The sequence below is a fragment of the Aptenodytes forsteri genome, unplaced genomic scaffold, assembly GCF_000699145.1.
Source record: "Aptenodytes forsteri isolate BGI_AS27 unplaced genomic scaffold, ASM69914v1 Scaffold146, whole genome shotgun sequence".
NCBI lineage: Eukaryota > Metazoa > Chordata > Aves > Sphenisciformes > Spheniscidae > Aptenodytes > Aptenodytes forsteri.
Window position 1 is genome coordinate 3,390,332 of NW_008795128.1, and position 23,616 is coordinate 3,413,947.

Consider the following 23,616-nt stretch of genomic DNA (forward strand, 5'->3'; position numbering starts at 1 on the left):
TTTAATTAATATTCTGAAGTGCAGGCTAACATTAGAGGCTTATGCCAAAATACAGTCTCTCCATTTCCTTTTCCTGGAGTTGAGGCACTTCAAAAGGATTTTTCTCTCTCCACAGATCTTTCAGTACACAGAAGCTGGTTTATTATGTTAAAGGACTCCCTTGACTCCTTGTTTAAAGGAAACATTTAAAATTAAGTACTTTCTATATTAATGCCATACAGTTCTGTCATTCAAAGCGTGGCTTATATTGTCCAAAAAGCATCCTGAATGCTTCAGACAATATTTTACCTCTCAGGATTGTTCCAGAGTTCAGAAAATCACATTCATAAAAAGCAGAGAAAGGCCAAAGCTGTAAGTGAATCCCTGATTTTGTCACACAGTACTCTTTATACAGATTTTGCTTTTGAGGATCTGCTGCAATTAATTTCTCCTTAATGTTGGAAGAAGTGATGCATTTGCATCATTATCTGATGCTCTTAATCTGTATTGGATGAGTGGAGCAGACAATATGTGGTATCTGGGGAGAAAATCTTGCTAACTGTAGTCCAAGAAGGCTGTTCATTACACAGGCTTTCACTGATTCAAATAATTGAAACATTTGCAGCTGTCCTTAAATATTAGAGTGAGACCTAGGAAGAACAGGGCTTTGCTCTTGCCGCTTACAGGATTTTAAGAACTTTTACTAACAGTTAATCCAACTGCACTGCTTCACTTTTGTTTCATATCTCATGCTTCAGTGATCTTCTGGGTAAAACTCCCACTGAAATTAAAGGACTCTTGCCTGAGGTAGAACTGGGGAATCTAGCTTATTAGTATTCTGGAATAAAAAGAAAACCCGTGTGAGTTTTACAAGAAGATCTGGCCTGCAAGTCTAGAAATGGGGTGACCTTTCTATTATTGAAAGTCCTTTTCTAAATCCATGGATTTCAATGAAAGAGTAAAGCTAATTGTCTTTCCACTGGTGGATTGATTCTGTTCCAGAGCAGAAAAATCACCTCCAACAAGCAGAGCTATTCAAGTTTCCTGGGTCATGCAAATGGCGAATTCTGTCTCTTTTTTTTCAAAAAAGATTTGCAACTCCTGTTCTGCTATGTGAGTCACTACCATTTTAGCCCCTTCTTTTCAGGTCATTAATTTAATGTCAGTGCCTTTGAGAACTGTTTAGCTCCATCATGTGTTTTGTGCCTCCTATTCCAAAATTAGTTTCTTGACTTCCTCCCTGTGGGCTGCTGTCCCTGTTGGTACTGCCTAGTGTAAAGGCAGTAGCATACCTTGTTTATCCCTTGGGGCTGCTTAGCTTCATTGCATACTTCTGTGGTGTTACCACAATAAAGAATGGTAGGGTAGGGGACAAAGGGCCCCGATTCATATATAAATGTCATGAGAATAGCACAGCTGCTATGTATGACACATGCATGGCCCATGCTGAAGACCCACTTTTCACCTCTGGCCTGGGTCTTTTACCTCACTGCAGTTTTAAAATTTACGCCATAGCATGAACTTAAGGTGGGTACCATAGTGTCCATGGCCAGCGTCACATCCCTGGTAGTGTCTCTTCCCTGCTGGAAGAAAGCTATCCCAGTAAAAGACTTGGGCACCAGAAGCATTTGCTGGGGGAGCAACAGAGCATTTTGGAAACTTTATCTTTCAGACTTACTACGCTAATACTCAAGTCCAGGAGTTGTCGTGAGTTGCCTCTGTTTATGGCAGCCCTGTAGCTAGCTGAGTCTTCCTAATGATTGGCAAATTATTCTTAGACTGGATTAGTGTGAGAAGCAGTTATTAGATACTTTCTAAATTATTTTTAAAAGATAAAGAACCTAAATAGTCCTGAAAGTGGTGAGTGGGAGCTGTCAAGGAAACAACTTGCTCATGGAAACACAGCATAATTAACTGCCTTGCCTTATTTAAATGGCTTGCCAGTAAGTTATTGGGAAGAGCTGATAAATAAGGGACTGCAGCAGCAGAGAGTCTTTGCAACTGTAACTGAGTGATCCAACCTTTTTCAAAGTGACCTTACTACAGAGAAATTAGCTTTGGGACAGAAACAAGGATAGTGGTCATTTGAAGGAACATAAGGTCAGATTCACTACAGAGTTTATTAAACTGTTTTGTCTTTTTGTGGTTTTTTGGCCAGCAGTGACTTGCTTGCAGTATATTCCCTGACTCCCGGATACACTGAGGAAGCTCTGGAGCACAGACAGTGCTTTAGAACCAGGTTGGTCAGTGTGCCTAAAAATGCAAATGCCAAATCCTTTCCTGTCATTTCTTGTCTCAAGAGCATGCAGCCGTGTCACAGTCATCCTGGTTCTCCTGCGGCCACACCATGGTGATCATTGGAATAACAACGGATGAGAATAAATCAGAAATATCTAATAGCCCTTATAAGTTTGCCTTTGGGGCTAGGTTTTCTAAGCTGGAAGCTGAAATGAGCCTGCCGTGCTAGATGTAGCACTTCCCACTCTGCAAAAATAATACTGCTGAACCAGAGGCTGAGCTCACAGTGTGACACTTTGGGGTTTAGTTCTTGATGGGATGTTAGGGCCTATTAGTATTGTTTAAATGGTAGCAATGGCCAAATGCTGTACAGACATGGGAAGAGAGAGACTCTTTGCCCTGAGGAGCTCACAAACTAAATGGCCAAGTGAGGAAAAATAAAGACAGCATAGAAGCATGTGCATGACAATTAGCTATGGCTTAATAGTTCCATTGAAAATGCTTTCTTAAATTAATTTGCTGGATGAAAGATAGTCTGTCTGTCAGACCTGCCGTTAGCTGTTAGTTCCATGTAAGCATCATGGCTAGGGTTAGTAGGAGTTAATTTTCAACTGTGAGAAAGCAGTAGCTATGGGAATCAGTTACAGAATCAGGAATCATGGCTTAGGAGGTCTCTAGGCCTACCTCCTGCTGAAAGCAGGGCCAACACTGAATGCAGACAGCTTAATCCAGTCTGGTCTTGAAAACTTCCAAGGATGGAGATTTCACAATCTCTCTGGGAAAACTGTTCCATTCTTAATTGCCCTCAGCGTTAAATTATTTTGCTTATATCTAGTCTGAACCTTCCCCTTTGGATTTATGACCTTTGTCTCTTATTCTCCCACCATGCACATCAGTGAAGCACCTAGCTCTGTCATCTCAGTAACCTCTTCATAGGTACTGGAAGGCTGCTACTAGACCCCCCGAAGCTTTCTCTTCTCCAATGAGCCCAGTTCCCTCAGCCTCTCCTCGTAGGGCAAATGCTCCAGACCCCAACCATCTTGGCTGCCCTCTTCTGGAGTCACTCAGTTGTCAACTAAAGGGGAATAATCACTGCCTGTGGTTACCAGCTACATTCTGTTGATGCACCCCAGTGTGCTCTTAGTCTTCATTACCTGCAGGGCACAGCACTAACTCAGGTATAAATTATTGTTCTCCAGGACTTCTAGATCCTTTTCAGCAGCACTGCTCCCTAGCCAGTTAGTCACCACACAGGGTTAGTCCCTCCCAGGTACAGGAATTTGCATTCACCCTTGCTGAATTTCTTTTCAATCCATTCCTCCAGCCTCTCTAGGTCCCTCTGAATAGCAGCTGTGCCTCCAAGTGTATTGACAAACCCCCTGTTTTCGTGTCATCTGCAACCTTGATGAGTGGGCATTCTGTCTCCTTCTCCAGTTCATTGATAAAAAATATTAAAGAGGACATCTGAAATTAAATGTTAAACACTAGCCCTTGAGCCTGACAACCCAGCCAGTTTTTCACCCATCTAGTAGTCCACTTATCTAGATTGCAACATCACAACTTGGATACAGCTCTGGGACACTGTAATAAAAGCCTTGCTAAAAGGTAGGTGACATCTACTGGTGTCTTCTCACAAGAAGGCAATCAGTTTGGTTAGACATGATCTACCCTCAATTGATCAACACATGCTAAATGTCATGTCCTTTGCCTAGAAATGTGTTCCAGGAGGAACACTCCATGATTTTCCCAGGGACCAAAGTGAGGGGCTAACTCGCCAACTGGCCTGTAGTTCCTCAGGTTGTCTCACTTGTCCTTTCTGAAGATGGGTGCAACATTTGCCTTTCTCCAGTCACCAGGGACCTCCTTTGATCTCCATGACCTTCCAAACATCATAGAGAGTGGTCTCAATATGACATCAGTCAGCTCTCTCAACACCCTTCAGTACAGCCCATGGGGTCCCATGGATGTGCTCAGGAGAAGCAGGCTAAGTCAGGAAGAACATTCTGAATCTTTCTGAAGTGGGTGCAACATTTGCCTTTCTCCAGTCACCAGGGACCTCCTTTGATCTCCATGACCTTCCAAACATCATAGAGAGTGGTCTCAATATGACATCAGTCAGCTCTCTCAACACCCTTCAGTACAGCCCATGGGGTCCCATGGATGTGCTCAGGAGAAGCAGGCTAAGTCAGGAAGAACATTCTGAATTCAGGGGCATGGAGGAAAATACTGAGATGTTTGCAAGAGAAGCGATCTAATGTAATTTGATCTCCATGACCTTCCAAACATCATAGAGAGTGGTCTCAATATGACATCAGTCAGCTCTCTCAACACCCTTCAGTACAGCCCATGGGGTCCCATGGATGTGCTCAGGAGAAGCAGGCTAAGTCAGGAAGAACATTCTGAATTCAGGGGCATGGAGGAAAATACTGAGATGTTTGCAAGAGAAGCGATCTAATGTAAAATTAGGACATGGATGGATATTTCTTTTTGACTTTGCTAGTGTGTCACTTTCATGTAATTAAGTGAGAATATAATTCATTCTTGGCTTCATATCTATTAGAGCTGCATTTCAGATTTCGGTTTTATTGTCAAGTGTGAAAGAGCAGGAACTGTAGGTCAAGCTGAATTCCTGTTGGTGAGTGATTCTAGGTATCACACCTTGCCAAAACAGGATCCCATTGCCACCTCACACTCTATGTGGATTTCATCTGCTTTACTTCTATTACTAGGTCATCCCAGTTGATTCAAATATTTACCCCTTTATCCTTTTTAATTCAGGATTTGTCTTCACCCCTCCCCCCAGTGAGTAGCATGTTTTGCTCCTGTTCTGCTGGTCTGTGAATTCATTGTTTGCAGGCTGGCAAGGCACCAGTTCTGGGGTGACAGATGGGGCAGACTGCAAACAGGGCAGTTGCCTCCCAGCCTGAATGATATTTTAATAAGCACAGAGAGGTGACAGGGAGAGAAGCTTCTCATTGGAATGACTGGCAGTTTTGTTTTCAGCCTGAAAGCACTAATAGATGATTTTTGGCCTCAGTCCAAAAAAAAAAATCACAGAAACTGGAAACAGAAAATCGCATTAGCTCCTAACTTCTCCCTCTTTTTTAAGGATCAAATAAGTTTTTTCTCTCTGGTCTGTTATCCAGATAGGGAGTTGTTTCCCTGGTTTTGGTATTTCAGTTCTCTCTCATGCTTTGGGAGACTTGCCTTTTATTTACCTTTTGTTTTCCTTCTTTTTTTCATTTCATTCATTTTCCCCATTTTCTTCCTTCCTTCCTTCCTTCCTTCCCTAAAAAATCCTTCTTCTAGTTTCTTCACACTCTTCACAGATTCATGGTGAACTCTGTCTGAATAATGGGGTTGTCCTGGTTTCGGCAGGGATAGAGTTAATTTCCTTCCTAGTAGCTGGTACAGAGCTGTGTTTTGGATTTAGGGTGAGAACAATGTTGATAACACACCGATGTTTTAGTTGGTGCTAGGTAGTGTTTACACTAGTCAAGGACTTTTCAGCTTCCCATGCTCTACCGACTGAGAAGGCTGGAGGTGCACAAGAAGCTGGGAGGGGGCACGGCCAGGACAGCTGACCCAAACTGGCCAAAGGGATATTCCATACCATGTGATGTCATGCTCAGTATATAAAGCTGGGGGAAGAAGAAGGAAGGGGGGGACGTTTGGAGTGATGGCGTTTGTCTTCCCAAGTAACCGTTACGCGTGATGGAGCCCTGCTTTCCTGGAGATGGCTGGACACCTGCCTGCCGATGGGAAGTAGTGAATGAATTCCTTGTTTTGCTTTGCTTGCATGCGTGGCTTTTGCTTTACCTATTAAACTGTCTTTATCTCAACCCACGAGTTTTTCTCACTTTTACCCTTCTGATTCTCTCCCCCATCCCACTGGGGGGGAGTGAGCGAGTGGCTGCGTGGTGCTCAGTTGCCGACTGAGATTAAACCATGACAGGGGTCTACCAACTTACTTGGCTTCCAGCTTCCACATCCTGTGATACAGCTAGTGCAGTGCTAGGCAATGGCATCTGCATAGGAATCTCTAGAGCATATGTCCTCTTCTCCCTGCCCTTCAGCTGTATCTCAGTTGTATAATACAGGGTCTGTGTAGGGCTTTGTTTCATCCTTGGTCTTATGAATAAAAGCACTACAAAAGGGAGCTCTGGCAAAGCCCCAGCAAGCTCTGAGATCCCTCTGCAGTGTGAGCAACAGAGTGTTTTGCAGACAGACTGTAGGACAGCCAGGCTTTCAAAAGAGAAGATTCTTTTTCTTCCTACAAGTACAGGGAAAAAAGGTCCAGCTCTTGCTAGGAAAATACCAAAACAGTGCTGGGATCTGAACTGAGGTATGGTCCCATACACTGATCAGAGAATGCACTGGAAACTTCTCAATATTTGGACGTAGACCTTTGTGTCTATTTAGCAAGATTCAGATCTGGGTTTCAACTGGAGTATGAGCTGGAAATTAATGGGATGCCTGCTAAAATACGCTTCTTTTTCCTTTCAGATACAATGATGACACTGAAGGTTCAGATCCTGTTTGGATTCCTTTGCTGCATGATTTTTCTGCCTACAGATGGCTTCCCAGCAGACACCAGTACTGAATTTCGCTCTGCTTTCTCTGTGGCCAGAACCAGCAGCATGGAAGGGAGCTCTGAGATGGTCATTACCTTTGACAAAGTGTATGTGAACATTGGCAATGACTTTGATCCCAAGACTGGATTGTTCCGCTGTCGGATCCCTGGAGCCTACTATTTCTCCTTCACTGTTGGGAAGTACCCAAAGAAAAACTTGTCTGTCATGCTGATGAGAAACAAGAATGAGGTGCAAGTGATTGTGTACGATGAACATCACCGCAAGGAGCGGAAGGTAGCCAGCCAGAGTGCCATGCTGCAGCTTGACTATGGTGACACAGTTTGGCTCCGTTTACATGGAGACCCCAAGTATGCTCTTTACAGCAACGTGGGCCCCTATACAACTTTCAATGGCTACCTAATCTATCCAGACACTTCTGCCTTCTTCCAGAATGCTCTTAGCTCTCAAGAGCTGGGGCCACATCATCACACTATTCAGCAACTTCCCGGAGAACAGAATGAAGCTTCACAGCGACACGTGTTATCTGATCAGCGAAACAGAGAACAAGATCCTCGCTCTGCATTTTCGGTTGCCCGCTCACAAAGTCTCCTGGGGACAGATGACAAGCAAAACCAGCATGAGCCAATCACATTTGACACAGAGTTTGTGAACATTGGAAAAGATTTCAATTCCTCCACTGGTGTCTTCTCATGCCGTATACCTGGTGCATACTATTTCTCCTTCACCATTGGCAAAATGCCCTTTAAGACTATGTCAGTGAAACTTATGAAGAACCACAATGAGGTGCAGGCCATGATCTATGATGACAACCACTCCAAGAGGCGGGAGATGCAGAGCCAGAGTATCATGCTGCCTCTGCAATATGGGGACACTGTTTGGCTCTACAGCCATCAGCACGATGGCTATGGTGCCTACAGCAACCATGGCAAGTACATCACCTTCACGGGCTTCCTGATCTATTCAGAGGCTCAGCCAAAGTGGCTTCCAGGTGCCAGCTCACCCCAAGGGTCAAACAATTAAATGCAGATGTGAAAGGAGCATAAGAAAAGCCAAGGTGCCATGAACTTGGGTATAGCTCCTCTTCAGATATCATCCTCTACTTTGAGCATGCTATCATGTGTCCAGTGCTTTCCTTAAGCTGCACGCTTGTGCCCTGTCTGCAGGGCCACTGCTGTGTCTGCCATTTGTGCATAGAAAGGCCTTTACAGGTTGTATGTCTGTGTTCTGTGTTGGTGTTTGATTTAAGGATAAAGCATGAGGTAGTTTTGGGGCAGGGGTGGGGCTGCATAGTGAGATGCTGAGGATCAGAGAACCGCTGCGGTAATGTTACTGCAGATCCCCAGCATCCAGAAAGCAAAGGATGTGGTGACTTTCCTTGCATATCTGGGGAGGGAATAAATGTAATGAAAATGAATGTAATAAAAATACAATGATGTAAAATTTTCTCAGATTGGAATTCGTTGTTACTTGTGAGACTTGTGTGCTTGTCACTGCCTGAGGTGCCAGCTCAGGAGAGAAAGAAGCATGGTGATCCTACGAGCTGCAGTATGTGTTACTGTACTACAGAAGCCAGTCTGTGTACACTCTTCTTTATCATTTGTGTGTGTGAAGTGTTAGTACCTCTTATGATTTTATTGCAAGTTTCACAATATTTGGTGCTTTTCTTAATCTGAAGTTGCTGAAGTCAAGAAGCTGTGTTTGAGAATCTCAGCTTCCATTTAATGAAAATAATACATTTAGAAATAAACAAAAAAGTAGGCTTCTAGCCCTTGTAGTAAAGGATGAGGGCTCAAATCTATAAATGGACCATCATCTAAAAGCTCAGAAGCAAGGTAAGTAAGAAGAATAAAACATGTATTTTTAAATCTCTTAATACTTGGGTCAGGAGCAGGCTCATAACTTGGAAGTGCGAGTAGTATCATGCCGTGTGATGGTAGTGTTGACTGCAGGGGCATTAGATTCTGCAGAAATTAGCTCCTTGAATACAAGGGTATGGCTAACCTGCCATATGCTGTATCGGTAACCTAGTGCAAGCGGGATCAAAGGTACCATTAAGTGATATTTTCAGCGTCTGTGTTCCAGTGGTTTCTCACGCGCTGTGTACCGCCGAGCCGTGGCACTGCTGTAGGGAGAACTGGTGTGGCTGCAGAGGGCACTGGTGTGTTCCTATGGGGCAATCGGTACCGGCGGCAGGATCCACACAGGCGGGTAGGAAGAAACCAGGAGGCTGGAGGCTTCATCATAGCGCGATTGGTGCTGTTTCAGTTGAGCTAAACTCTGATTTGTCTCCCAAACTACATAAACTGCAAATGTGCATCATCCTGAGCATGCACGGAAATTTGTGACATCACTTGAGTTTAGTTTATAATCTGCTCAACAGATGGCAATGCTTTTAAACTGATCCTAACAAAATCCTGGGTTCAAAACAGTGCATTTGCACCCGAGTCACCAAGCCAACCCCCTCCATTCATATAGCTCAGACTGTATATTCTCCAGCAAGACGGTATTTTCATGCACTAGGGCCATCCCAGCTCAGACTTTTGATGATGTTCTCTGCTCAAATGGAACTTGTCAGCAGCCACTCCCTGCCCCCGCCACTCCATAGATATCATAGACATTAGAGACTGGGGGCATATGTGGGAAAAGGGTGAGGGGTAGAGATTGGAGGTATGTAAAAAAACAGCAGAAGATTAGAAGAACATTAGGTGGGACACTAGTTTACTAGAAGTTATACTTCAAATAAAATGCTAATCTTACCTCCTACATCCTTTGGGGGAAAAAAGAAAAAAAAAAAAAACAAACAAGCAACAACCAACCTACTTTATGAACTGCGTAAATCTATCTTCTCCTGTCATAGCCCTAACCTGACCTTGAAAACCATTCTCTGTGGCATCTTGCTTCTAGGCTTCTTATTCCTGCCTCACCATTTCTCCTTTCCATCTGTTGGGCAACAACGGCTTGGAAAAAAATTAACTAGGTCAAAAGCTAGCAGTTCCCACTTTGAATGTCACACATGCCTCCTTTGCTGAGCATGGAAAATTAAGAGTATATCGTTAGAAAGGGAATTACGGATCCCATCATCTAAGCACATGCAATGAACGTTCAAAGTTAATGTACCTATAAAGGCAGCGGGAAAACCAGTAGAAACAAACAAGCAAAAAAAATCAAAACCCTCCCGAGCAGTTAATTACATTTATTTAATTCCACATTGCAATGTGTAAGACAGAGAAAAGTTAAAGATCTCTTTCTGTAAAGTAATTGTATTTCTGATTTTTAAGCTAGAGATTGTGTATTTGTTATGTTTGGCTTGTAAAGTGCCATAGCTGTACAAAAAAACTTCATAGAAGAAGTAAAATCTTCTGAAGAAATAACTAGGTCATGATCCTTAGGAATTTAAATGAGATTTAGGGGAGTGTATTCCTAACAGATAACTGACAGAAAGCAATGTACATGTGTAAATATGAAATGCAAATACTAGAAAGTTTCATGGAATACATACATTTTCAGGTTGCTTTTTTGAAGAAAAATGCATACATGAGATGGGAAATTACTATGGACACATAAAATGTGATGCCACTTGAGCAGAGAGCTGAAATTAAATATGTGACCTATATCATGAAACAAAACAGCATCTGCTTAGCTGGTTACTGGAGAGGAGAAAAGATACTGTATTTGGCGGAAACCACAGGGGGAATATAAGGAGGCTGAACTGAATTATCTGAAATGAAGTCAGCTAGGACACCAGTGTAACAACCTGGAAAAAAACTGCCAGGGCATCTCCCTGGTAAGCATCAGTGATCAAGATAGATAACACATCTAAACAGCACTGCCCCCTTCAGCACAGCCCACTTAAAAAAACAAACAGAAAAAAGAAACAGGAAAGGGTGAAATGCATTTTATAGTTTTGTCCTATTTCATTTAAAAATAAAAGCTTGTGTATAAATCCTTAGAGGGTTGCCAACGCAACGCAGAAAGTGGGACAAAAAGGTGTGGCGTATTTGTACAAAGTCCCGAATAATGTGGAAAGCATTTGAAATAACCAAGGATGCAGCTGAAGACAGGTGTGTCCTTTCCTACCATAGTTTCCCTTATTAAGTGTCTCTCTTGGTCCTGGCCAGGTTCGAACGATAGAAATGTTTCAGGGATGCTAAATGTGAAGGCTTCTCCTTCCAGGGCCAGGAAGCCAGGAGGAGGGTGGTATTTGCAGGGCAGAGCCCCTTGCACAGATCACGAAACATTTCATCAACTAGCTGAGAGAAAAAACTAATCCAGAGATTTTTATCCAGACCCTGCAAGGAGCGAACCTGATAGGCACAGTAAACACTGGTGAAAAGGAGACGGTCAAATTCAGTTAGAGGCAAAGGGGTATCAGTCAGTGAATAATATCTCAGATGCTGCTCAATCTCTGTCGGTGTTTTGGGAACTTCATCCTCTAAAATCTGGATGAACCGCCGTGCTGGGCGCAGAGAGGCCAGTTCTTCGTCCCACAGCCGGATTGTCCTGTTGGCCTGGATATCCAGCCCTCCCCAGAGCATCTGGAAGAGGAGAGCAGCGTGAGCACGGGAAGCCCAGCACAAACCCTCCGCCAGTTATAACCGAGCTGTAGAGCCATCTGCAAAGCTGCCAAATCTCGGGCCGGGTCGAGAGGCGGCCGCTCCCTGACTTGCTGCCCACGGCCCGCCTAGTCCCACTCCATGTCCTTCTCCGCCAGCCCCACACCCCTTTTCTGACTGGCCCCACGCCTCGGTTTCCCCATGGGACCCGTCCAGCTCTCGCCTCCCGCTCTGCCTCTCCCGCTGCAGTCCCACCCGCAGCAGCTCCCCGGCGCGGCCGCCTTGGGTGGGGGGAGTCCCTTGTCCCACCCCAGAGCTGTGAGGTGCTGCAAAGGGGGTCAGAGCCCCCTTCAGCTGCACCCCATGTTGGGGGGAGAAGCACAAATGCAATTAGGGCATCGCCGAGGCATTTTCCAGGTGCTCCCAAAAACCGACAGGGATGAGAACAAGCAGAACGTGTGAGTTTTTACGTGCAGGCAGGTGGGAGCGCGGGCGCTAACAGTGCCTCAGCCCATGGGTCCCCAATGCCCAGGAGACCTCTAACATGACGTTGGCATCCTCTGGGCCGCGACGGGGTGCATTGGCGCTGGCATCGTCCCTGCTGTGAGGATGTTCATCTGGAAGACATCAGGCAGAGTTTGGTAGTGCCAGACCACGGCCCTTCCTGTTTATTTTTGTCATTTGGTTGTCAGTGATGTCTTCAATATTTCTGACCTGCCACTCACAGTTTGCCAAATATAACAGATGCTGACCACGGGATTTTGATGAGCAAAACAAGTTTTTTAAGAGGAGCAGAAGTGGTTAAGGGAGGCAAGTGTAAGTTTTGGATATGATGGCCCTTAATCCTGCCAACAGAGCTAAAGCATACGGCAGCAAAGGCACTTGCTTTGCCAGGCAGCACAAAAGGCCCTCACGCCAAGTATGGGTGGGTTTTGAACTGATGGTTTTGGCTCCTTGGCAGTTTTTGCTGGAGAAAGTAATGCTGCCCAATGGAAGGAGGGTGCTGGGAGGCTCCTTGACCTGCTGGTGGAAACATAACCTGATGGTTATGCTGGTTTTATACTTCTTCCCTGAGCATCTGCCGCTGGTGGGGGCAGAGTGTGAGGGTAAAAGAAACCCAGTCAGATCCATTATGGCTCTTCTCATGTCCAGCTAATTCTTTGCTGGGCCACCCAACATCATTTAAACTGGGAAAAAATGGATACGAGGCCAGAGGAATGGGAGTTTATTAATATGAGAGTCACATTAATCCTAAGAATTCTTTAATTTTCATTTACTAATACTTCTAGTGCTTTAAATTTCTGCATTTATTTTGCCTTTATCATTTCTTTCTTCATGAAAAAAGGAGACACAAGTAGCCTCAGTCCAGGACTGTGAGAAGGAGGCTGCATCCCCTCCCTTCTCTGCATTGATCAGCGTAGTCGTGTAGCCAAGACCCTCTTCTACTTCTTACAGACTCATCCTTCAGGTCAAGAAACATGAAATGGAAAAAGCTCTTATAAAATAGTAAGCTCTCTGACACATTATTTTATTATTATTTTTATATGGATGAAGGCTTTTTTATATAAAAAAGAGGGAGAATTTATGTTGAGTACTCCAGAGTTAAGGTCAGCAGGTGCTTATAAAAAGTAGAAAAATGATTTAATACTGTAGGTGTGTGATGACTACTACCAACCCCCCCTTCTAACTTCCCATTCTTGATTAAAGCTTTTCAGGGAGATGTACAAGCTGCCTGAAGAAGTGCACTGCCAACCCCCAGGCTGCGGAGGTTCGTTCTCTGCACAGCTGCAGGCTCCCAGATCCAAGCCAGCTGTGGCTTTGGAATGTGAGCAGGGATGTAGCTGCTCTTTCCTACACCTCCATGGATGTGCCAGCAAGGCTTTTAGCTCAGGTAAAGTTACTACATCATCTGAAAATTTCTTTGCTGGGCTTCTGTCTGCTAACTGATCCGCTAGGTTCACAGATCCCTCTACTGAGAGAGGTCCGATTGGCTGCAAAGTCAGTGACTGTTGAATAGCCGCCAAACTGCTGTTATTAGTAACTTATTAGTCTTATAAATATATGCAGTGTTAGATTTTTGAGTAGAGTAGAACAAAAATTAAACAAAGCATAACAAATAATGTAGTGAAATAATAACATAAATATCCTCTGGGGATGGGAAGATGGTCCCTTCCTTACTATATCATTCAACAGGGGTTTTTTTTTTCCAAAAAGCATCTAGAAAATCCACAAACATTATTGCAGGAGCAGACTTTTTCAGCAGAGACCCAAGAAAACCCTCCCCCTGCCACCAAAAATAGCAGCAGGTCTTCAACCTGCAGGTAGAAGTGTCTCCCCCACTGAACAAGCCCCGCTGGGACTCCAGCTACCGCGCTCTCTCCGTGTCAGCACAGCCAGCTGAAGCGGTTGACCGTATCTGAAGAAGCAGGCAAAGTGTCACGCCACTGGCGGTGTACGAACGTTTGCCAAGCCAAGAAGCTGCATCGCTGACAGGTGCAATTCTTACCTGTCAGCCTCTGGGATCCAGCAAACACACACAGGATCAGCCAGGCGTTGAACTGCACCTGGGCCATAGCAGCCCTGCCCGGCAGCGGCTGCCACCCTCTCCGCGGACAGTGCCGTGTGTGCAGTGAGAGCGGTTTAGCTGTGGCGTCTTCCCTTGCTGCTTCTGGTCCCAGCAGCCTCTGTTGGAATGGATCCATCTTTCTGTGTTTCTGGTTGCAGTCCTGGAAAGGGCTTGCAGTTCAACTTGCTGACCCCGAAAGATACTTTCCATCGTATTCTGGAAACTTGGAAGACTTTGTTGTGAAGTTTTTGGCAAAATTGTTTAAGCTTCTTTTCCAAAGACTGATTTCCCACTGCAATTTATTATAGGGAGCTATTAGTTGCAAGAAATTTCACTACGCATGATTGCCTCTGAACAAGGCGGGGACCTCCTGGTCCCTTCAGCCTCCACACAGCGCCTCTGCCACATCTCCACGACACTTCTGCTCAGCTCCTTGGCTTCATTTTCAGTTTTCCTTTTTTCTGAGTTTGAAAATCTGCAAACAATCCTGAAATGTCATAAACAGATAAGGCTGGCAGTCTGTGCAGATTCATGGAAGGGCAGTAGCAGCCAAAATATACAAGCAGGCGGAAGAAACGTCACTTGTTCCATTCTGTATCAAACCTCTCAGAGGGAGAACTCAATATACTGACCTAGCAAAACAGCAAGGATCAGAGCCTGCCAGGCTTTAGCACCTCATCGTCCTCTCCTGTGACAAGACTTCTGGGTTATGATGAGCATGGTCTGCCTTAGATGTTGTGAATTACATAGACGAAACTTCATCTGATTCCTTTCACAGCAGATATCTGTCCTCCACACATCTTTGCATTTCTATTAGTGCCCAATCCCCAGTCAAGCTGTTCTGTATTTCTACTATGTATGGCACAATATTCTCCTGGGTTCTCCAAAAGGTTCTTGGATGCCAGGATTATGCAAATAAGTAATAATATGTATAAATAAGTAATAATACCATCTCCCTCAGGTTAAAGGTGTTCTTTGGGGACAGAAATCTGCCTAGAAAAGAGAGGAGGTGGAGCTGAAACACATACCTTTCTCAGCAAGTTACAGGGTGTCAGTTTGTAGTGACTACCGTCACCAGATAGTTTACTAGGGTAGGGACGATGTTCCAGTTAGTAAGTTGTCAGTGTGCAAAGTAGCAAGTCTTCTGAAAATTCCAGGATCTGTAGTTGTACCTGGCAATATGTGGACTCACACCAGCTGTGAAGAAAAGCAGCACAAAATGGAAGAGTCCCACAGATTTATCAAGGGATGGGGGGCCCTCAATATCCAGAGCCATTCTTACCCTCAGTTTGAATCAAAATAAGACCTGTGTTTCTGTCATAGCCTTGGCTACCTTCAAGTCAGGCTATGCTTCTTTCAGTTTTCATTATTTTCTGCTGCTTACGCTTTAGCTGCATCCCTTTCTTCTGGGATGAGATATCTGTTATTAAACTGTGAATAATATGCTACTCAAGAGGCAGACTCTGATGACCCATCTGTGCAGTGAGATTGATGTGCCTTCTGTTTTGTGCCAGAGTCCCTTACAATCCACAGTGTACACATGACTTTGTCTAGAAGTCACTATGCAAAAAAAGCCCTGCATCTCTTTGGCCATGAAAAAGCTTCCCTTTATCATGCAGCATGTGACACATGGAGGAGTCCAGGATTTTGGCCAACATCTGCGAAGGCCATATATGATTTTGTCAACAGGAAAATTTCCTAGGAACAGCTTGCATCTGAAGTGCCTAGAGGTGGATGCACGTGTTGGTGGGAGGGAGAAGAGAGGAGGCTCAGAGGCTGTGCTTAGGTGAGTGATACAGTGGCAGGCGGAGGACAAGCATCAGTGGTAGATGCTGCCTTGAGCTGGAGGGATTTTGTAGAATTGCCTCACTATTCCGCACAGAAAGGCAATTGTAGAGTGATAAACATATGCCTTAGTTGTTTGTAAAGCAGCAGTAGTTATATGGTGCACAGAAACAAGCCTGAGTTTCTGACAGCTGCACATAGTCCCTGCATGTGCGACTGCAATGTTAGGCGGTGCGCCTGCTCCTCCAGAGGAATTTTGTCCTTGCCAGGTATTCACAGCTCAGTGTGCACAACGCTGCCCCTCCACGCTCCCCCTGGTCATACCATCTGTTGTAGGAGCAGTTTCAAAACATCACATCAAGCCACATTTCTGCAGGGGCACCTTGACTGGTTTCATGCTTTCCACCATGACCTCCTGAAGCAAGAAGATGGGAAAGGGGAGGGATGTGAGGGATCAAAAACTGCAGGAGCTGGTTGGATGCTGATGCAAAATTTGTTCCAGGTGGCCGAAGCTTTGCCTGTCACAGGGGAGCTGGGGCAATGGAGTGAGAAACTATTAAGGGAAGAGAGTAGTGAGGTGGCAGCCACCCTAACCTCAGTTTGCCACAGTCACAAGTGGCAGCATCTGCTGGGAAGAATTCCTCTGGTTCTTACATTACAGACTCCTGCAGGCCCTAAATCCTTGTGTCTGTTTCTTGGCTTATTTAGCATCTCCATCTGCCATTATGTTGTTTGTACAGACCTTTTCTTTTGTTACATTGTTTGATCTTTGATTTTTCAATTGTAAACATATACATAGCAGTGTTTGTACAGCTGAAGCTACCCATCCTCTCAACACAGTAGATTTCTGCTGCTTCCTTGTCCCATTGCAGATTACATCTGTATGCTGGGACAGGCATCTTGCCACAGGGACCCACACAGGCTGTGCTTAGAGACAGGCACACATGATCCAGGGCAGTAGCAGAAGGCACAAGGTGTGGTTAATACAGCAGCGGAAGAGCCTCTTTGGGAGGGAGGTTTCTTTGAGATGGGACTGCAGGGTGATAGGCAGCATCTTCATGAAAGGGAAATTCTGCTTATAGAGTTGGAGAAACCTCTTGCTTTGAACATCTTGCCCAGAACATGGGGAGACCACAGTCCCCAGCCTGGGCCTGTCTGGCAGGTGCTTGGGGGAGGAAGATGAGGCTAAGGAAAGAGGGGAAAGAAGAAGGACATACATGGCTCCCAGGGAAGGTGAGGTTTGAGTCACGGGAGCTGAAGAAGGAAGAAAACCTTGAGGGAAGTAGGAGTGAAGCACTGTCTGTAACCAGACAGGGCCTCCACCGTTATACTGGTATTTTCCAGGTATGGTGCTGCTGGTCCTTATGCAAATGCTTTCCTTGTCTTTTTTCTTTCAGCTTGTGAGCTGCATCCCCTGCTTGAAGGAGTAATGGCTGTGTAAGAGTGGCAGGGAGGGCCCCATCCCACTGCACCTACTGCACAAAAGGATCCCCCTCAGGCCTCACACAACTTGGAGAAGATGTAATGGGATGCAGTGTGATGGGTGATACGGGGCATGCTGTCATCCAGCCTGTCCCTCAGTAGTCCCATAATCTCTGTTCTGCAGGCGTGCAAGGCCCAGCTGAAATCTCCATCTGGATTTTGACTGGAGATCAATCATAAGGGCCTATACAGATGGTGTGGCTGTGATGCAGATGGATGCCCTGACGCCATCAACAGCCACATCCTCAGGGAGGAGAGTCTGCTCGCCCGGCTGTAGGGAGAAATGCCAGAGTTCTGGAAAACACCAACAAAACCTACTCAGCTGGGGAAGCTCAACGTGGTGACTGTGAGTCATCACCTAAAGTCTGTTTGTCCCTGCAGTACCAGAAAATTTCTCTTCTGAATAGCGTGTCTGTAAGTCAGCTCCATCTGACTTGCATCTCATCCAACGTCCTCCTACAGCTGGGAAATCCAACCTAGGCAAACAAGCCTCATGGAGGCTGGTAGTGTGGACCAGGCAGGGACAGAGGATTTGGAAGACAGCTGTGTGCTTGACCAAGCTGACCACAGCCTTGCCTGGCATGAAGCAAGTGCCCACCAGCCACAAGGAACCCAGAGCGAGCAGGCTCCATAGGCAAGGATGGCCCCTGGGGCTCAGGAGCAGCGGAGGAGGTAGTGTGCCAACACTGGCAGTACCCTATGACGCTGTGTAACCTCTTGTGCCCTGGGGTAATGCGTCTGGGTGAGGAAATTGCACTCTTCATAAGCTCCCAGGCTTCTCTAATGAGAAGAGATTTGGGTCCATTAGCAACTATTCCACATACTAAAGACCTGCTGGAGCCAATGCCTGTCCCCACAGGGCTGGCTACTTTGACTCCAGTACACACATTCTTCAGCAAACCTTGCATTTTGTCTAACTTGACAGGGCATTGTGTCTACCATTTCTTGATGTTACGTCAATCAAATTCTCCCTCTGCACAAACATTATGTTTAAATGGCAGTTTTCCTTCTGTTCCTGCTACCATCAGTCTTCTGACTTACCGTACTGGGGAAATACATTTTTTTTATGATACATAGACCGTGAGTCTTGGCATGCTGCCTCAAGCAACCTGGGGTGGGAGAGGGCGAACATTGCAGGGAAATGTGCTTTATAAAGAATTTTCACAGTAGCAGAAGTGGTGCCAGGAACTTTCCTGTCTTGTGCAATAGGCATCAGCATGCAAAAAGAGCCACTGCAGCAGAAAACAGAACCAGCTGTGGAATATGTTGTAGGAAGGACTAAAAGTACATTTCCTATTTAATCAGTTCAATTGATGGCAGATCCAAAGTGGAGCTAAGAATTGTATGAAACCCCAAACTTCTGCTGATTTGTGTTCCCTTCTCTTTCCTCTTTCCCATGAAAAGCTGTAACTTTTAAGGTGAGTGGCACATGCTATTAATTTTAACTAGAGAACACTGTTCTGAGTCACATCCCAAACACTGCCAGCCATAGCAGCCTGAAACAAATTAAAAAAAAAAAAAAAAATTTAAGAAGCCCATGCTTACAAGGCTGGGGTGGAAACAAACATGAAACCCGATTCTTACCATACAGTTCAGCTCTTTGTCCTTGCAAACAGATCAAATTCTAGTCACAGTGAGTACTTGTCCCTTTTTTTTCTTAATTGAATTTATTATTGTCCTATCCCTTCGTCCATCCCGTACTCTAATCTCCTCCAAGCCCCTTTTTTAGTTACTGCTTTTACAATTCAAAAGCTTACATAGTGATTCAGGAAATCTCTACAAACAGCTTGTGATTTTTTTTATGAAATCTCTTATACAACAGTTTTCAGATCTTAATGAGGTCAGTCAGCTTTCCGATGCAGAACTGCGTTACGCATTTTCTGGACTAAGGACAAGGGACATTATTAATTGATGACTGCTGTAATGTAATCCCATTCAAACAGGTGGTGGGTGGACTGAAACTACAGGTTTTTTCCAGCTTTTTTGGAAAGAGCTGAGGTTTTCCACAAGAGCAAAGATAGTGGTAATGCTGTTATACAGCTCAAAATAATTGCAATAGTGACAAAAAGGCATAGCCTCTTGTCTATGGGAGAAGGGAAGGGAGATACTTTTGACTGCAGGAAAAAGCACAATCTGAAGAAGCTGGATAAAAGACTGCCTGATTATGAAGAAAAAGCCATCATGAGGGAGTGGCACGTGAGAGGTTACCTGCAACTCCTTCTGCCAGGAGAACAGACACTGACTCAATTCCCAAAGAAACATTGCAGAGATTTCCACAATTGTTTTGGTCTGGATCCAAGTACATCTTCTGTTGTCCTAATAACAAGCGTATTAGGACCATTTACAAAAGCTTTGCCTGTTCACTATATTATTACGGTCTTCCCAACGCCCATCTTGGAGCTGAGATACTGCTGCCCCATTGCTTAAGCTACACAGCTGCTTCAGTACAGTCTCCTAGTAGGTGCTCAGGTTGTGATTTATGCCTGCAGGGACAGCTAGCAGAAGCAGTGTATATAAAGCATCTTAGCCACAGGGAATGCCTGGACTCCAATCAATTTGCAAACCAAAAAGACAAATCCAGTGTCTTACAACTCAAAGCAGCAGATAAATATTTACCAGTTGGATTATCAGGATTGTAAATTAGCATCCCTCACCCTATGCTTTTCATATAGTTTGAAAACAACATTATTCATTTGACCACAACAGGCAAGAACCTTGTATCAATTTTTATTATTATAAATACTATGTTAGAACAGAAAGGATGGTGCCGTGCATCTGCTCCATTCTGCTGCTATTTCGCATCTTCTTTCTTGGCTCCTGCTTCTATTTTCAGGGGTTCTGGAGCTGCACGATAGGCAGGAAATGCCTCCCAAGGACTATTCAGATCAAACTTGCGAAATTCCTGAGATAGCTCCACAGGCTCTGCCACTACCCGTTTCACTTCATCATCATACCGCACCTAGAACAGAGCAAAGAACACAGGCCGGTGATTTTCATACAGTCCCCGTAGCATCTCTGCTATTAGCTGTACACAGTAATGACCCAGACCACCCTCTGGTACAGGCAATCCTCATTCTTATCCCATGGATAGTCCACAGGCCTCTGCCATGGCTTCAGTTCTCCTCATTATTAAACAAGAGCCCTCCAGATGCCACCAAGACCTCTGGATTCTCCAGGAAAACCCTCCTCTTTGCTACCACATACCTGTGTCCTGACTAACCACCCTGAATTAGGAGTGCCCAGCCTACAGTCCATATGAAGTCCACATGGAATAACACATTTAGTTTGTCATATGACAAAGAAATTTCTCCTGAGTCACTGAAATAAGGTGGCCCGTCCACCTGGCATAGCTGGGGGCTACTCTCATGAATCTTTGTAATACCACAGTTTGTTTGGTTTCAGTTGTGCTTCTTAGCATAACACTCAGAACACAGGACAAAAAGACAACCAGGGTGAAATGCAGGTGAGTACCAGACACTTCTGACTGTCTTGATTTATCCTCCCTGTGCCAGTCCAGATCTCCAAAGCACAGCTCAGGAGATGCTGCCTGGTCCTCACTCAGGATTTGCTGTTATTTCTATTTTTCTTAAAACCCTCTGTTGCTGGCAGAACCTCACTGTTTTCTCCTCAGACTCAACTCAGTCTTAGAACTGCACCAAATATGACTGCTTCTGCAAGGCGGTCATTTGAAACTAGACAGATACCAAACACACTCATTTCACTTGTGGTTTGACATACAGAGGTAAATATTTGATAAATGGCAAGAGTCAGTTCAACTAGAGTTTTATAATCTGAGCCTACAAAAACTCAACGAAGTGGAGTTCCAGCTGCATTAAGATCAGTTCAGTCCTTTATTCCTCTGGGAATCTCCAGTTTTGCAGTGGAAAGTTTAATCTTCCAGAAGACATGCTAAAAGCAGAAGCACTTTCTCTGCCTGACAAATTTCTTAGGTATACAGCATATGAAATTTGCTCAATGCCTCTGGCCTTAGGGTGCCTTATTACAGATGATACTTGGTGATGACTTCAAATTTCCATGCAGGAGATCTATACAACTCCTCCGGAATACAGGCAAACGAAACATCCTTAGTGCCTTTCGGACAAAGGATTGTAAAGCAGTCACATCTCTGTACCGAAACTCAGATCATAGAATCATAGAACAGTTTGGTTTGGAAGGGACCTTTAAAGGTCATCTAGTCCAACCCCCCTGCCATGGGCAGGGACATCTTCAACTAGATCAGGTTGCTCAGAGCCCCGTCCAACCTGACCTTGAATGTGTCCAGGGATGGGGCATCCACCACCTCAACCTGTGTCAGTGTTCCACCACCCTCAGCGTAAAAAATTTCTTCCTTATTCCTTATCTAAATCTACCCTCTTCTAGTTTGAAACCATTACCCCTTGTCCTATCACAACAGGCCCTACTAAAAAGTCTGTCCCCATCTTTCTTATAAGCCCCCTTTAAGTACTGATAGGCCCAGGCTGTATTGATACTGGGGGTTGCCCCGACCCTGGTGCAGGACCTTGCACTTGGCCTTGTTGAACCTCATGATGTTCACAAAGGCCCACTTCTTGAACTTGTCCAGGTCCCTCTGGATGGCATCCCGTCCCTCAGGCATGTCAACCGCAGCACTCAGCTTGGTGTCATCTGCAAACTTGCTGAGGGTGCACTCAATCCCACTATGTCATTGATGAAGATATTAAACAGTACTGGTCCCAATATGGACCCCTGAGGGACACCACTTGTCACCGATCTCCATCTGGACATCAAGCCATTAAGAGGTAAGACTATTGGAGAGATTTGATAACTTTAGACATAAGCATATCTCCTACCTCCACATAACCAGAGAGTGGAAAGTCCTTCCGGAAAGGATGGCCCTCAAACCCATAGTCTGTGAGGATTCGCCTTAGATCAGGGTGGTTGGCAAAGAAAACACCGTACATGTCCCAGACCTAAATGAAAGGGAGCCAAGTAATTTGGATTAGAAAAAAAAACCCCACCCCTTCATGTATTATGTCCACAAAATTTCAGTTACATGCCTGGCTTTGTGCAGTGCCAGCGAAACTGACACAGGAACTCACTCAAAAGCAAATCAAACACCCTTTTATCTCCTATTCTGAAAAGGCAGCCAGGGAAACACTTCTCTCTTTCTTCCTCAGGGCCCTGGGAATCAGTTTAATCAGGAAAACACAGCCCCTCTCCACAAAGATTCTGCTCCCAAGTGCAGTGGCACTCACCTCTCTTTCATACCAGTTGGCTGCCTTGTGCACAGACACTGCTGAGTCAACAGGTGTCAGCTCATCAGTATATGTCTTCACGCGGATCCGACTGTTGAACCGCAGAGACAGGAGATTGTACACAATCTGAAGCAGAATAAAAGAAGCCATTGGTCTTGTACAGCATTTATGGATCTCTTAGCAGTACAGTACTGGCAAGCAAACGCACACAAAGACTATTTCAAATATTCTGTATCGGCAGAATCACATTCAGCACTTCAGAGCTGGGCACTAAAAGACACTATTACAACTGACGTTCCAACAGCTTACCACTTTGATCCTTAGAAGTGTAACAAAAAGGATGTGAGATTTAGAAAACATGACCGATGAAGAAGAGCTGAAGTAAAGAGGGATACTAAATCTTAAAAGAGAACACTGAAAGGATGGAGACACTTGACAATAGCCTTTCCATAGTCTGTCACAAAGAAAATGGCTATCAGTTACTCTCAGCATCCAGTGGGAGAAAGCTAAGAAGAAATACACTTAATTTTCAGCAAAGAAGTTGGATACCAGGGAAAATTTCTAGCTCTTCTGGTGATGAAATACTAATAAAAAGGCTGCTTATGAGGATTACTAGAACCTCCGGGGGGGCGGTGAGGAATACTTACTACAAGCAGACTGAAAAAAAACCCCAAACCTTTGTAAGAAATTGTGTAGCCTTGTTTGATACTGCTTCTGTGAAGATAGCTGGAAAAGGTGAATTCATTAAGGTCTGTATTTATATTATTTCTAGGAATCTACTACCCTGATTTTTAAAAGAAAAATCCTGAATTAAAAAATCTTCAACATCTTCAGAGACTGGAGGCCTTTGAGTTAAAGAAACTCTCTCTACAACTCTCAGGATTTTTGCCTAATCGTGAGTTACGTTACTAAAAGTCAAAGCTGTGCAAAAAGCTATTAGCAAAGCAAGAAGGAACTATATCCTCACGGTATTCAGCCCCCTGAGCTGGAAGACAGGGACGGCGAGCAGGATGAACCCCCCATAATCCAAGAGGAAGCAGTCAATGACCTGCTACGCCATCTGGACGCTCACAAACCTATGGGGCCGGATGGGATCCACCCGAGAGTGCTGAGGGAGCTGGCAGAGGTGCTCGCCAAGCCACCCTTCATCATTTATCAGCAGTCCTGGTTAACGGGGGAGGTCC

General features: G+C 44.8%; 3 protein-coding genes across 4 annotated transcripts in view; 1 reads left to right on the forward strand and 2 right to left on the reverse strand.

Moving 5' to 3' along the window:
- Positions 1-6,728: 6,728 nt before the first annotated feature.
- On the forward strand, positions 6,729-8,114 carry C1QTNF4 (C1q and tumor necrosis factor related protein 4). Its single transcript, XM_009277483.2, has one exon. The coding sequence runs from the start codon at positions 6,729-6,731 to the stop codon at positions 7,830-7,832; it is 1,104 nt and encodes a 367-aa protein (XP_009275758.1). The 3' UTR covers positions 7,833-8,114.
- Positions 8,115-9,998: 1,884 nt separating this feature from the next.
- FAM180B (family with sequence similarity 180 member B) lies at positions 9,999-14,014 on the reverse strand. 2 transcript variants are annotated; one of them, XM_009277485.2, is made up of 3 exons: positions 13,872-14,014; positions 11,903-11,982; positions 9,999-11,347 (listed from the first exon to the last, which is right to left on the reverse strand). In XM_009277485.2, the coding sequence occupies exons 1-3, from the start codon at positions 13,936-13,938 to the stop codon at positions 10,904-10,906; spliced, it is 591 nt and encodes a 196-aa protein (XP_009275760.1). In that variant the 5' UTR covers positions 13,939-14,014; the 3' UTR covers positions 9,999-10,903. The 2 variants fall into 2 exon arrangements, 1 of the variants encoding a protein (XP_009275760.1); XR_657491.1 differs by lacking the exon at positions 13,872-14,014 and having other exon boundaries at positions 11,258-11,347; positions 11,836-11,974.
- A 5,895-nt stretch (positions 14,015-19,909) lies between these two features.
- Positions 19,910-23,616, reverse strand: part of NDUFS3 (NADH:ubiquinone oxidoreductase core subunit S3) — an 8,759-nt gene continuing 5,052 nt past the window's right edge. Inside the window, exons 4-6 of the mRNA XM_009277585.1 lie at positions 22,433-22,558; positions 22,028-22,147; positions 19,910-20,157 (exon numbers count right to left, since the gene is read on the reverse strand). Coding sequence (XP_009275860.1) covers positions 19,990-20,157; positions 22,028-22,147; positions 22,433-22,558 — 414 coding nt within the window. The 3' untranslated portion in view covers positions 19,910-19,989. The remainder of the gene's footprint in view (positions 20,158-22,027; positions 22,148-22,432; positions 22,559-23,616) is intronic.

Excerpts from the sequence above, each read along its gene's own strand:
- C1QTNF4 (XM_009277483.2), top strand. The coding sequence starts at position 6,729 with ATGATGACACTGAAGGTTCAGATCCTGTTTGGATTCCTTTGCTGCATG.
- FAM180B (XM_009277485.2), bottom strand. The coding sequence starts at position 13,938 with ATGGCCCAGGTGCAGTTCAACGCCTGGCTGATCCTGTGTGTGTTTGCT. Across the intron at positions 11,983-13,871 it reads TGGATCCCAGAGGCTGACAG|ATGAACATCCTCACAGCAGG; the intron begins GTAAGAATTGCA and ends GATGTCTTCCAG. Across the intron at positions 11,348-11,902 it reads ATGCCAACGTCATGTTAGAG|ATGCTCTGGGGAGGGCTGGA; the intron begins GTCTCCTGGGCA and ends CTCCTCTTCCAG.